A 13,217-nucleotide genomic window follows, 5' to 3' on the forward strand; every position below is an offset into this window, starting at 1 on the left:
CACTTTCACTTTGATATGGAAGAGGATGGTTACTGCTTTAACTTTGGTGTATAATCTCCTAAAAGTATTTACTTAATCTGAATTATTTCTATTTTAATTAAGTGTGCTACTAACTTTTTAAAGTAATTTTAACTTTACTCGTTTCCTTCAAAAGAAGTGAAATAGAAGTTATGAAGTAGAAAAGGCCTTAACAATTTGTATGATATTAATTATGTATATCTATTGAATGATTATGAAACAAATAAAAATGGGTAGTAGCCAGCTAAAAATAAAAAGAAGTTGAATGCTTTTTCTTGTGCATGCCCTTATGATTTTTGAACATTAGATTAAAATGCATTCAACTCAGTGTTGTCTCTTTTTTATATGACTCATTTGAATTAATTTCTAATATTTATCATTTATCTTGTTTCTATAAACATAATGTGCGTGACTTTGTTCTGGTTAGGTGGTGCAAGTATTACTACCACATATTTTCATTGTTACATACATTTTCTTCATTTTAACTTTGGTGAGAATTTTATTTTTACTTTGTACAAACCATGACAAATGAAATTCTGAAATGATGAAAATCATAATAGATTTTTAGCATGGTCCAATCTGAGATCAAGGAGAAAGACAACTAAAGAAATGTCAAATTTATTTGAAATTAGATGAAAAATATCTAAAATAAAATTCGAAAATCAAGAAAAAGATAAATAAGATAAATATCGAAAATTAAGAAAGATAAACAAGATAGCATTTAAAATTAAAAGAAGAATTAATTAAACCAAAAAGAAAATCACTAAAGAAACACTAAAATTAAAAATTGAAATTAAATAAAAAAGATAACAAAGATTCGAAAATAAAAGGAAAAGATAGATAAGATAGAAATAAAAAATTTAAGAAAACTAACAAGATAAAAAGAAACACCAAATTTAAAATTTGAAATCAAATAAAAACAAGATAGCCAAAACAAAAGAAAAAAATTCGAATTTAAGGGAAAGATAAATAATATAACAATCGAAAATTATGAAAAATAAATAAAAAAATTTGAAACTCAAAAGAAAGATAATTAAACAAAAACTAAAAATTATCTAATCTAAACAACAAGAGAACCTGTAGTTGTTAATTACGAACAATTTTTGATAATGGCGCCAAAAATTTGGTGCGTGAAATTAGAACTCGCACTAGCAAGTGCACCATGGTTGCATGCACAATGACTCAATAGGAAAAAATTCGTTCCGGAGGTCCAAAGATATAGTTTCTTCCACAATGGGTCAATAACGTAGTTGTTGTCTAAATTACCATTGCGTGGATTTTCACCTCGCTTTTGGAGTTTTGTAATTGTGTTGACAATATCATTCATTGCTTCGACAAAATCACTTGAGTTCTTACATGCAACATCCATCAATCTAGAACACTCAACACATAACATACCCAAACGACACTTTAGTACCTTATCAGAATCACTTGGATCATCGACGTTTGACTTCATAAAATCACTCTTGCCATTCTTCGTCCATCGCTTGCACACTAAGCGTTCTGGAGTAACTTCAACGTGTTGGTGCTTTAGGCATGCGAATATGTGCATGTAGGGAATCCCTCGATTTTCAAACCGCAAACACTCACAACAAAGCATCCCTCCAATTCTGTCAAACTCAACCACATGATCAATCTCTGGCATTCTAAAACTGTTACACTTGAGGTATAGTTTTCCATCATTCTGAATTACCAACTCTATTCAAAGCACAAGCACCCTCAATTTCCTTCTTGACCTCCCAGAACATGTTACGAGTAAAAGTCTTTGCACCAAAACCTTCAAGTGTCAGCAAAGAAGTCACAAGCACTGAATCGGTATATTTACTATTGAACTCTGCAACTCTTTCATTATTCCTGTAATGGCTAACAACGGTCTTGATTGATAAATTTAAGAAGGGTATCTTTCTTTATTACATATGTTTTTATTAGAGAGTTAATCCCTTCACACTGGGATGTTGTCATGATTCGCCCAAAAAATTGGTTCCTCAAATATGCAAAAACTCATAAATTCCTCAACTCATAGGTTTGGTCGACCCAAGAGCTGCTTGATAAGTTATACCTCGCCACCATGTCTCCCCATACGACCTCAAACTGTTCAACACTCACATTAGCATAAATTAATTTCTTGAAGTCATTTAGAAATTCACTATTCTTAACCTTCTCGCATGCATTTCTATGTAAGTGCCATGCACATAGTCGATGTGTTGCATAAGGAAAGACTTGTTTAATGGCTTCTCTCATTGAAAGATCTCTGTCAGTGACAACTGCCATAGGGTGTTTATTACCCATTGCTTCCAAAAAAGTTTTCAAGATCCATTTGTATAAACTAATATCCTCGTTAACAAGAAGACCATATCCAAATATGACGGTATGCCCATGATGATTGCTACTAGAAAATATCACAAGTGGATTATTGTAGACGTTTTTATTGTAAGTTGAATCAAATGTCAAGACATCCCCAAAGCACTCATAATCAATACGGCTAATTCCATCAGGCCAAAACGAGTTTTCCAATCGATTCTCATTACTTAATGTGTACTTGCTAAAGAAATACGATCATTTCCAGCTTTACCTCTCAGGTAACTTATTATAGCATTTGTATCACCACCCTTCACCTTTTTACTCCTATGTTGAGTAATGAGGTTGTACATATCTTTTTAGTTGAATGACAAGTTTGCATATCCACCTTTTTGAGCAGCCAAGTATCCCAAGATATGACAGGTCCTGATGCCTATGTCGTGCAAAATCTTTGCCTGAGCTTTATTTGAGACACTGAATGTGCAATACTCAGGCATCATGTTAACGTCGAGTGGATCAACTAATTCATGAGAGTGCTCTTCGTTGAACGAAACAACCTTCCATTTATGAATTTTTCTACCTAGTCTTGCACAAATTCTCGCACGGCAACAACTTCGAGTTAGGAGTCGGTGGTCCCTGATTCTTTCGTCCTTTTCAACCTCTTCTTTTCTTGAGCCCGTCCGATTGCAAACAATTTGGCACATAATTACGCAATCATCGCTATTACGTCTGACTTCATCCAACCTCGCAGCAAAACCGTGCATCATTGCATTAGTCTTATAGAATTGATAAACATCTTTATTTGTAAACTCAAGTTGCATGATGTCTTCTCGTGACAGTTTTGTTATTCTCTTATCTTGAGGTCTATCTTTATCAATCTCCGAATCTCCCTCTAAAAACTCTAGATCGTCTCTTCTTGAAAACTCCTCATCGGAGTGTGTTTTAAAAAAATTGCTATCCGATACCTCCATCTCCCAAAAATCAACATACACCTACAATTTATAAAAATACTAACACATTATCACACAATTAACATTTTCTAAATGTATAGACTTGATTTATTACTAATAAGTCTAATTTGAATTCATTGAATTCGATTTTTATAAAATTACGAAATAAGACATCCAAATAATATTTTTACATTTAAAAAATTCAAATAATATTGATTTTTCTTTGGTTTATAAAGGTGAATTGCTCTTATTTTTATGAGTATTAAAGGTTGATTGATACATACATTAATGTTAATTAATACACTAAAATTAATGCTGTGTAATGGCTCAATTCGGCTAATTCATATAATACTCTCCCTGATTCTGTGATGAGGTGTTTAACTTTGACTGAGGGTTGGAGATGCTTTGAAAATGTTTGAAAAGACACAATGCACACATAATTAGTTATTGTTAATGTTTATTTTATTAACATAACTAGGTAATCTAAACAGCAGAATTATTATGCATATTCAGAGAGTAGTGTTGACTTTATTATTTTCAGAAATAAGAAATGGATGAAGATAATTATTATCATACCTAGAGTTCAATGTCTTTTCTAATTATTTAGCTTCGGAAACCAAACTCATATGCTGAAAACCATAAATTAATTAAGCAGATCCAAATAAAAATTTATACTAGATATACTCCTAATTAATTTTATAGTAGAAATAAGAAATGGGTTATTATTATTATTATTCTTTCTGGCTAACTATGATTAATTTTCACAGCCTTAATATATCTAGATGTATACACGAATATTACAATACATTGTTGTCTGAAATGACCCGGAGAATATAAGAATTAAAAATAAGAATATGTTGTATACCGAGAGAATAAGGATAGCTTACCTAATCTCCATCAACATTATTCTTTCCAAAACTAGCAGAGATAAAGATAAGGATTTTTCTTTTGAAAAAAACCGCTAGTAGCAGAAGCAGCAATAGTTTGAACTTTGAACATTCAGTTTGTTTTTATAATTGACAAAACCTATAAATAATAATCCTTCTCTTTACGAATTTCATCCAAAAAATTGAAATAATAATTACAAATAGATTTTTATTTTAGTTTCATACAGTGATAATATAAAATCCTAACATTGTCACCCAATAAAAGTTTTTCTTTTGTATATTCTTTTTAAATAATAAGTATAAACTATAAAAATAATTACTTTTATTAATATAACTCTATATATAATTTATACTAATAACGCCTAGAACTTAAGAGTATATGTACTTGTGTCAATTGTTTTTACTAAAAAAAAAAAGAAAAAGAAAAAAAGTAAAAAAAAATCATATAAGTTATATAAACTAATAAAAAACTGAAGTTAAAATACTAATTTTCAATTTTTTTCTATAAAAAAGTTTAAGCAGAATAATTTGTAATTAAAATAAAATTTAACTTTTTAGCTATACTAAAAACAAGCAGATTATAAAATCATTTTGCTAAATCAAAAACCAAACGCGTCCTATTTTTTTCTCCCCAATAAGCAGTATTATTCAATCAAAATGATATCGATGTTCCCAAAAACATGTCTAGAGCAAAATCTGTGTTCGAGATTCCATAGTCGTAGTGCCATAAACGATTCCACAAACGAAGAAAGCTTATTCCTTCGTGTAAAGTTGACCGTTCCAAAAGCGACGTACATACATACTTTGAGAAATTGTCTAATTTTTCTATTCTCATAATAATAATAATAATAATTTCTAAGATATCAAATTAAATTAAAATTGAGATGGATGGGGCAATGTACACTGTATAGAAACACCATCACATTGCCCACTTGCCAAGCAGGCTCTTTCTTTATTGGACAAATGTCTCATTATCAACTTGTTCACACTTTCTTAGGCCATGCCTCCACTGGGGTCCCCCTCTCCTCCTTGTTGCAGGAATGCCCCTCTTTATTTCTTCCCCTTTTTATATTCATAATAATAATCTTGAATAATATTCACAATCAGACAAATATGTCTCATTACTATCATGTGGATAATTATGTAAACTATTTACTTTAAAATTATTATTTCCCTCAATCGCAACCATGGTTAGCATTATACCCTTTGATTCTCCACCAAAATAATAATAAACAGTTCTTTTTATTAAAAATTTTTTTTTGGAACACATGTTGCTGATGCTCAGCTCCTCCATACAATTAGAAAGAAGAAATTAAGAAGCTTATGTTTATGCAGACGTTTTTTGCTGAACGGATCATGGAGTACAAGTGTACAACGCATATATTGCATCATAAAACATTCATGAAAAGAAACATATACAATTGAACATTTATCCTTCATTATTATTTCCTTTTGTTTCCCTTGTACACTTCGATCTGTTACACCTAATTTCATCTTCTTCTTCTAATTAATTTACAATTTGCAACTTGCAACTGCACCATCTTCCTCCCCCCCCCCCCCTCCATTCCTTTCATCATCAGTCACAAAACTCAACTAAAACTAAAAACTAAAAACAAATAAAATGAAGAAAAAAGAAGCACTAAATTAAAAAGAAAAAATTAAAGTGGAAGCTGAATGTTACAAAGCTCCAATGATCTTAGGCTTCTTGCTACCCTCCAACGTAAACAGTTCCATCTCTTTTCTCTTCCCATTGAAGCACCCACCAATTGAACCAGCAACATTATTATCATTATTGATATTCAGAATATTATTGTTATTGCTATCACCGGCATCAGATCCAGGAAGCTTTAAAATGTTAACACCAAAGAGCCGAACCATCTGAACCGGCTCCAAAACCGGTCCAATCGGTCCAAAAAATCCAACCCCATCATTACCAACACTCCTCGCCTTCCAGTCTATAAACAGTTGCCTGTCCGGTCCAGTGGACCGGTGGAAACAAACCGTGTCACCGGCTTTCAGGTTCTTCTCCTTAACGAACCGGCTCCACCCTTTCGTTAGCACGTAGCTCTGGCTACTGTTCCAGTACGAGTAACGAAACCGCCACACTTTTCCTCCGACGTCCTCGAAGTTCAGCAAAACGCCCTTCGCCGCCGTAACTACTCCGCCGCCAGCTCCGCCGCAACCGTTTTGTAAGGGAAAGTGTTTCTCCGCGTGTTGTTTTGGTATAACTAACCGATTCAGTTTTCCCACGTCACTTGGCGTAACGGCCTTCTCGAACAACTGCTCACGCGCCTTCCCTCCACACGCGCCGGATGAAGACATCATCCCCGCGGAACCTCCGTTACCCGCAGCTCGGTTGAGCCGCCGCCCTATGAGGCCGCGGCTCCGCTTGCTCTGCTCCAGCTCGTCATTGTACGTGTGTTTTCTCAGCATGTCCACGATCTCGGATTTTGAATGCGAGTTGAGAAACTCGCTCTCGAAATCCTCGTCCTCGACCGCGGTGTTGTTGGACACAACACTGCCGAGGGGCTTGAAGTTGGTGACGGCATCCTTGCCACGAAACCGTTGTGCTGCGATGTCATAGGCTCTAGCGGCCTCGTCCTCCTCGTTAAAGGTCCCCAACCAAACGCGTTGATGCTTCTCGTAAATCTGAGCGCCCCAACGTCCGTTTGGTTGGGGAACCACACCTTTATACTTGGAGGAAGGGAGTTTTCGTGACTCCACTTCGGTGACGCCGCCACCGACGTCCGGATCCACGATTGTGCTGGCACCGCTGCCGACACGACATAAGCTGTTTGGTGGCGGCGGTGACAGCTTCTTCGATGTGGCGGTGAATGGCGACGCGGGTGTCGCCGGGGTTAGGGTTATGGAAAGCGAGTCATTTGTGCACGTGGTGCTTTCATCTACGGAACTTGTTGCATCCATTTTTCTCTTTAATTAGAGAGGAGAGAAGGGAAAGAAGTTTTTTTTTTTTTTTGTGTTTGGTTTGGTTTGTTGACTAAGAAGTAGCAGAAAGAGTTGTGTTTGTGTTGGAATAGGGAAGGAATATATATAGAAGGAAGGTGTACTAATGAATGTGTTATTTTATTATATAAATTGAAAAGGAAATATACTTAGTTGGGAGGGATTATAAATGATGAGGTGATAACTAATGGCTTGATTTTTGTTAAATTAATAATAATAATGTGGATTTGGGTATGGTGTGGTGGGTCAACTCAGATGGGGATAGAAGGTAAGGAACTAGGAAGATTCATGGTGTGAGAAAAAGGGTGGGGACTTGAAGGGATGGGAAGAAAGTAATGAAAGGGGTAAAAATTAAAAAAAAAGAAGAAGGGAGAAGCAGAAGGAGAAGGAGAAGGGGTGGGTCTATATCCTCTGTTGTTATTGTTATTGATGTTGTATTGTATGTGTGAGTTGTGGGCTTTGTATGTTAGGTAGGACCCACGTAATACCAAGTTGATGAGATTCACATGAGAGGGTGGACCTTGATTTAGTGAAGTTCATCCCCCCTGAACTTTGCTGCACCCTTCTATCATGCAAAGCCCCTCGGCATGGTCTATTCCATCTCACTTTTGTATATCATAAATTAAATTTAATGAGACATTTTTGCATCAATTTAACTATAAGATCTGATATTCAAGCACACATCCATAATAAGGACATTATTTCACTGACTTTGATTTATTTAAGGAAAAATTATTAATCATCTTAACACACGTAGCCCTATCGATTTTCATCATTATTAAATAATATTTGGATACAACCTATTTAATAAATAAAAAAATGTGAATAGTAATGAATAATTTTTATACCTATAAAATATTATTATTGCGCTTATTTAGTTAAGTATGTCTATAAATAAGAGCTTCAACAAAAGAGTAAAAGATTGAAAATTCTAATTAGAAACACATTTATATAAACTCATATATCAAAAATTTCCTGAGTTCGTCCTAAATTAGTTTTCTGTAGATTTTCTTCCGCTCATCTTTTATTTTCTTTACATTTTTGCGATTTATCTTTCTGCAAGATCTAGTTTCTTTTATCTCATTTTGCCTAGTTCTTTTCTTATTAATTGTAAAATCGTTGGATTACTGAGAAGGCTTGAAGTTTGTATTTAACACTTTGATTTTTGAGAAGTGTTGTATACTTATATTCATACCATTTACAAGTTACATTTCAGAATATATTGATGTTGCATGCATGTTTATGATTCTGCAAGCTTCTAGTTTTCTTTTATCTTCTTCTTCTCGTTGCCAAAGAGAGAGATTTTGATGTACTTTGAAATTGATACATGCAAAGAGGAGTTAATTAGTTTCACTCCCAAATATTATTATTACATTCTGAACCGAAATCAAACATAATAAATCTTTTATTTTAAACAAATTCTACATCAAACAAAAATTAAAATAGAACAAAACCTAGAATATTTTGAAACATATATGCATTCAAAATCAAAGAAACACAGAAATGAAAGTAAAATCCTATATTTATTAAAGTGAAATTCAAGAAATTTCGAGTTACCTTCTATGATGTTATTCAACTAGGATTTCTGTGTATAGCAAAGTATAAACTAAGAAAGTGACTAATGAGGAAAAAGATACAAAAAAAAAAAAAAATCACGAGATTGAGAGTGAGAGTGAGAGTGAGAGGATGCAAGAGTGAAATTCTGAGTTTGTGTTAGGAATTCTGCGTTGAATTAGTAAATTATCAAATCAATTTAATTAGACGTGATTAGAAAATAAACTCGATCGTGTAACATAACTGCTTGTCTAAAATATAATAAACCTTCAAAAGATTTTCTGCCTAAGTGCCAAAGCGGATATCAAATAACTCATATTTAAAATTTGATTGGATGAACTTATAAAAAAATATTTTATTTTAAAAAAATTATACTTAAATATTTTATATAATTTTTTTATTTATAACTTATATTTAGATATAATAATATAAAAATATTATTTATTTATTTATATGTAAAAATATTTAATAATTTTTTTTAAATGTAAATTATAATTTATATAAAAAAATATTTTTTAATATTTTACTTTTATTACTAAAAATTTATCAAATACTTATACACCCTCGGATTTAAGTGAGTATCACAAAGTTTATTCAAGATCCATTTACCTGTTTAGGTGGGTTTAATATTTTGTTTTTATATAATTGTGTTAAAAGTGCACTAGGAATGTCATATATATATATATATTAGAGATGATATAATATTATACATTATTTCGCCATTTGGTTTAGTTAAAGTATTGCCTAAGTTGTTCTATGGTGACCTTTTATATATGTTAAAATGCATGATGAATAACTTTATATAACAAAAGACCACTATTATTTCATGAAAGAAAAATTTTATCTAATCATTTAAGATAAATATCAAAATATTAATAAACATATAGTTTTATATCTATAAAGTTATTAAATATGATTGTGTATTTAGTAAAAAAAAAATTGATATAAAAATGAAAATTAAAATACTAAGTATATATTCAACCGAATTCAATAATAAAATAAATATAACATTTAATCTATTTAAAATATATTTTATTTTTATTTGCTAATTATTTATTCTAAGGTTATTTTTATTAGAATTTTCGCTTTATATGCATGTTATATACTACAATATCTTATGCGTTATATATTAACACTTGACATACAGAACATAAATATTGTATAATATATATCAAAATGTTTGCGGACCTTAATATAAATCGGAAATTATAATATTTCTTCTTACTTTATCAAGCCTCATAAAATTTAAATATAAATTGTTAAACGTATATATAGTCGTCTTTCAGGCTTTATACACTTCTTTGACTTTATTATCATTGTACATATAATTATACATATATCATATATGGGTCTCTATCTCTTTGTCTCTCTCTATATATATTCAATTAAAACTGACTTCTTTATTTTCCCTCACTAAATCAAAAAGATATATCTTATCAAATACTGGTGCATGATCAAAATCTTCTCTATAATCTTTTGACGCTTTAAATATGGAGAATATAGATAAACATAAAATTAAGTGAAAAGGGCAAGAGGGGGGTGGGGATCATCTTCCACTTGGATGGGTTGTGGGGCTGAGGTTTTATGAGAGGGCATGGGAGAGGCATTGAAGGGAGGAAGAATAGACACCCTCGCATCCAACAAGAAATTCTCACCATTGTTCATTTGTCCCCACTTGGCCTCATCTCATTCGCCGTTGCCAAGTTCCACTTTGTCCTATTGCCCAGGTTCACATAAGAATCTTCTTCCCACATCAAATAAAACAAAACATGAATTTGAAAATTAAAAATAAAATAAAATAAAAACTTCAGCAAATTTTCATTCTCTAAACATAAAATATGACATATTTTGTTTGTCTTAAAAACTTTAAAATGTTAATTTTGATCCCTACTATTAGTTTATTTCAATAATAAATATTTATATAAGAAACTAAATTATGATAAATAATGCCGTAATAGTGACCATTTTATAAAAACATTTAATACTAAAGAAAATACACTTGAAATCGTCAAATTTATTATCAGAATTAAAATAAAAATTTAACAAAAAATTATTTTACAGTCGAACTTATTAATCCATTAAAAAAAATCTTTGACAACAAAAATTTATTATCATCAGATTTATCTGGCAAAAAAAAGTTATTTGACTAATTCGCACAATTATTACCATCGATATATTTTTTAACAATAAATTTGACGGAAATGTTTCGACAATTATTTATATTTAAAATAAATAAAAATTATTATTATGGGATAAATTTCATGTAAAATCTAACAATAATAAATAATAATTTTAAAAAAATATCCTTGGTGAAGTGAAATTTTTAATAGTTGCTATCAATTATTTTTTAAAATGGATTGAAACTCAACCATTGGTTAAGATAATATCTCAACAAATGATCTCTTTTGTTTAAAAGTATATCATATGTAAATTTAGTTTTCCTAGACACATTATTACTGACAATGGTCGCCAATTCACCAATAAAAAATTCACATAATTTTTGTAGAAAAAATAACTCAAATACAAACTTCAGAACTTGCCCTCACAATCTTCGACACATCTATCTCACTCACACTTTTCTTATCCACAAACAAAGACCATCGTACCTTCACATCCTCGTTCACCCATCATATGTACCATCTTCTACTAACGGTTGTCCCTCTTTTCCCTTTTTATTTTCTATCTCTGTTTCGAACAGAAAGAAAGAGAAGAAGAAGAAAATACAATATAATAAACCAAACGGCAGGAAGTACTTACCCCTTTTATTCATATCTTTCTCAATACTCTTTCCAACACGTTTTGACAGAGGGGAGTGAAAATCATGAAAACTATTTGGATTCCAAAATTAAAATATCATGCAAGTTAAAGGCGCCGGTTGGGTTTCACCATGAAATCTCAGCCGTTGCACACCATGACACAAACGGTCCAGGTAACACTGGTAAATGGAAAAGGTAAAATAATCTATTTAATGATGTAATCAGTTTTCTCTCTCATTCTTTATTCATTTACTTTTAAATTATTGACTTCCTTTAATTCCAAATTTAATAAAGTATGTTAAACTGGGAGCTCCATACCCATAAAACCACCGAGTTATAACTCATCCTTTAAAAAGCTTAACTTGCTTTATCGAAATTCTGCCAGACCAAACTTGGGGGCTATGATATAGCTGTTATAAGTCGGTCAAACATTATAATGCAGCTTCGTACGTTATAACTTGACCTTAACTATATCAAAATGAATATTATAATCCAAATACGATATTATTCTTCTTTATTGCAAATTACTTCGAAAATGTAACTGTAAAGACCTTGCCTTACATATAAGGAAGGTAAGACATTTTTATCGAATATAGACACTTGAATATACATTTTTGACTGACTGAAATATCGGAGTGCCTTTTGCAGGTACTCTCTCCCTTTGATTTCTTCGCACCAAGACATTCTTCTTCCCAAATAAGAAGCTCGGAGTTAACTGTCGAGGACAAGCTATACCTAATCAATCTGTACAAGAACAAAACATATTTCTAAATTTATTTCTAAATCACAATTACATAAATCTAAAAAAAGTCTAGTATTTATTATTTTTATTAAACAAATAAATAAAAAGTCAATAGTACAAGCAAAAAACTCAAAATTCCAAGTTAAATGTACAAAATAAAAAAAAATGTCAAAGGAAAAAAGAAATTTTTAAGGAACCAACTATAATATAAGCTAATTCAGTCAATTTTCTTTAATTTTTAATTTGAAATTCAAAAAATTAGGCTAGTGAGGAGTTATTCTTTTTTCGTAAGAGACTTGTTTTTCAACTAATTGGTTCTAGTTTGCTACATTCCTAGTTAGTTTTCTAGTGGGATCGATGAAAAAAACGATGCACCAACAAATAAGCTAAGATATCTTATAGGTCCACACTGTCATCAACATCATCCTCCTACCTATCTTGATCCCTTGCAGCATCGGTGGTATTGGTATGGATGATGGCCAACTGTAAAGTTCAGTCCGGCTCGCATCTACTTGTCGTACACGACCATATCCTCTCTCATATTGTGAATCTCCTCTCAATCCCTTAGAATCTCTATACGAGCTGTTGCAATGACTTATCTATCCTCCACAAACATCAATTCACACTCATCAAGGTGAGTGAGCAAGTCTCAGATACGATCTTCAGATTCGTGGTATGGCTGATCTCAATCGGCCAAACTATGTGTGAGGCTGTAATCCACTCACACAACTCGGCAATGATTTTCAGAAAAAACAGAGATGACTTGTAGCTTCGAAGGACGCCACTAGAGTAGTGGTGTCAATATGCTTGGCCCTACTTTATAGGGTCAAAAGGACAAAAGGCCCTATAGCTAATAGGGTCAAATTTTCAAAAGCTCATAGGGCCAAAAAGCCTTCACGGACCAAAAACCCTTACGAGCTAACACGCGGGCCACCTAATCCTCTTTTTTTTTTAAATCTCAACAACACATATAAAACTTATTAAAAGTCATTGACTTCTTCTATCCCTTTGTCATTTTTTATGTGTAGAAAATAAAGAAGTTAAAAAA

At 31.9% G+C, this 13,217-nt stretch overlaps 2 protein-coding genes across 2 annotated transcripts; both read right to left on the reverse strand.

Moving 5' to 3' along the window:
- Nucleotides 1-1,697: 1,697 nt before the first annotated feature.
- LOC112803978 (protein FAR1-RELATED SEQUENCE 5-like) lies at nucleotides 1,698-3,287 on the reverse strand. Its single transcript, XM_025847422.1, has 3 exons — nucleotides 2,689-3,287; nucleotides 2,078-2,560; nucleotides 1,698-1,872 (listed from the first exon to the last, which is right to left on the reverse strand). The coding sequence occupies exons 1-3, from the start codon at nucleotides 3,285-3,287 to the stop codon at nucleotides 1,698-1,700; spliced, it is 1,257 nt and encodes a 418-aa protein (XP_025703207.1).
- Nucleotides 3,288-5,569: 2,282 nt separating this feature from the next.
- Nucleotides 5,570-7,545, reverse strand: LOC112802683 (AP2/ERF and B3 domain-containing transcription factor RAV1). Its single transcript, XM_025846003.3, has one exon. It carries the CDS (start codon nucleotides 7,076-7,078, stop codon nucleotides 5,831-5,833), a length of 1,248 nt encoding a protein of 415 aa, XP_025701788.1. The 5' UTR covers nucleotides 7,079-7,545; the 3' UTR covers nucleotides 5,570-5,830.
- Nucleotides 7,546-13,217: the final 5,672 nt, after the last annotated feature.

This window comes from Arachis hypogaea, chromosome 5 (genome assembly GCF_003086295.3).
Source record: "Arachis hypogaea cultivar Tifrunner chromosome 5, arahy.Tifrunner.gnm2.J5K5, whole genome shotgun sequence".
NCBI classification, from domain to species: Eukaryota; Viridiplantae; Streptophyta; class Magnoliopsida; order Fabales; family Fabaceae; genus Arachis; species Arachis hypogaea.

What these genes read in the sequence shown, in the direction of transcription:
- LOC112803978 (XM_025847422.1), bottom strand. Translation starts at nt 3,287, where the DNA reads ATGGAGGTATCGGATAGCAATTTTTTTAAAACACACTCCGATGAGGAG. An exon ending in AAAGGTGGATATGCAAACTT is followed by an intron (nt 2,561 to 2,688) that starts GTCATTCAACTA and finishes GTATTTCTTTAG; the next exon opens with CAAGTACACATTAAGTAATG. An exon ending in TGGGGAGACATGGTGGCGAG is followed by an intron (nt 1,873 to 2,077) that starts GTATAACTTATC and finishes TAGCCATTACAG; the next exon opens with GAATAATGAAAGAGTTGCAG.
- LOC112802683 (XM_025846003.3), bottom strand. Translation starts at nt 7,078, where the DNA reads ATGGATGCAACAAGTTCCGTAGATGAAAGCACCACGTGCACAAATGAC.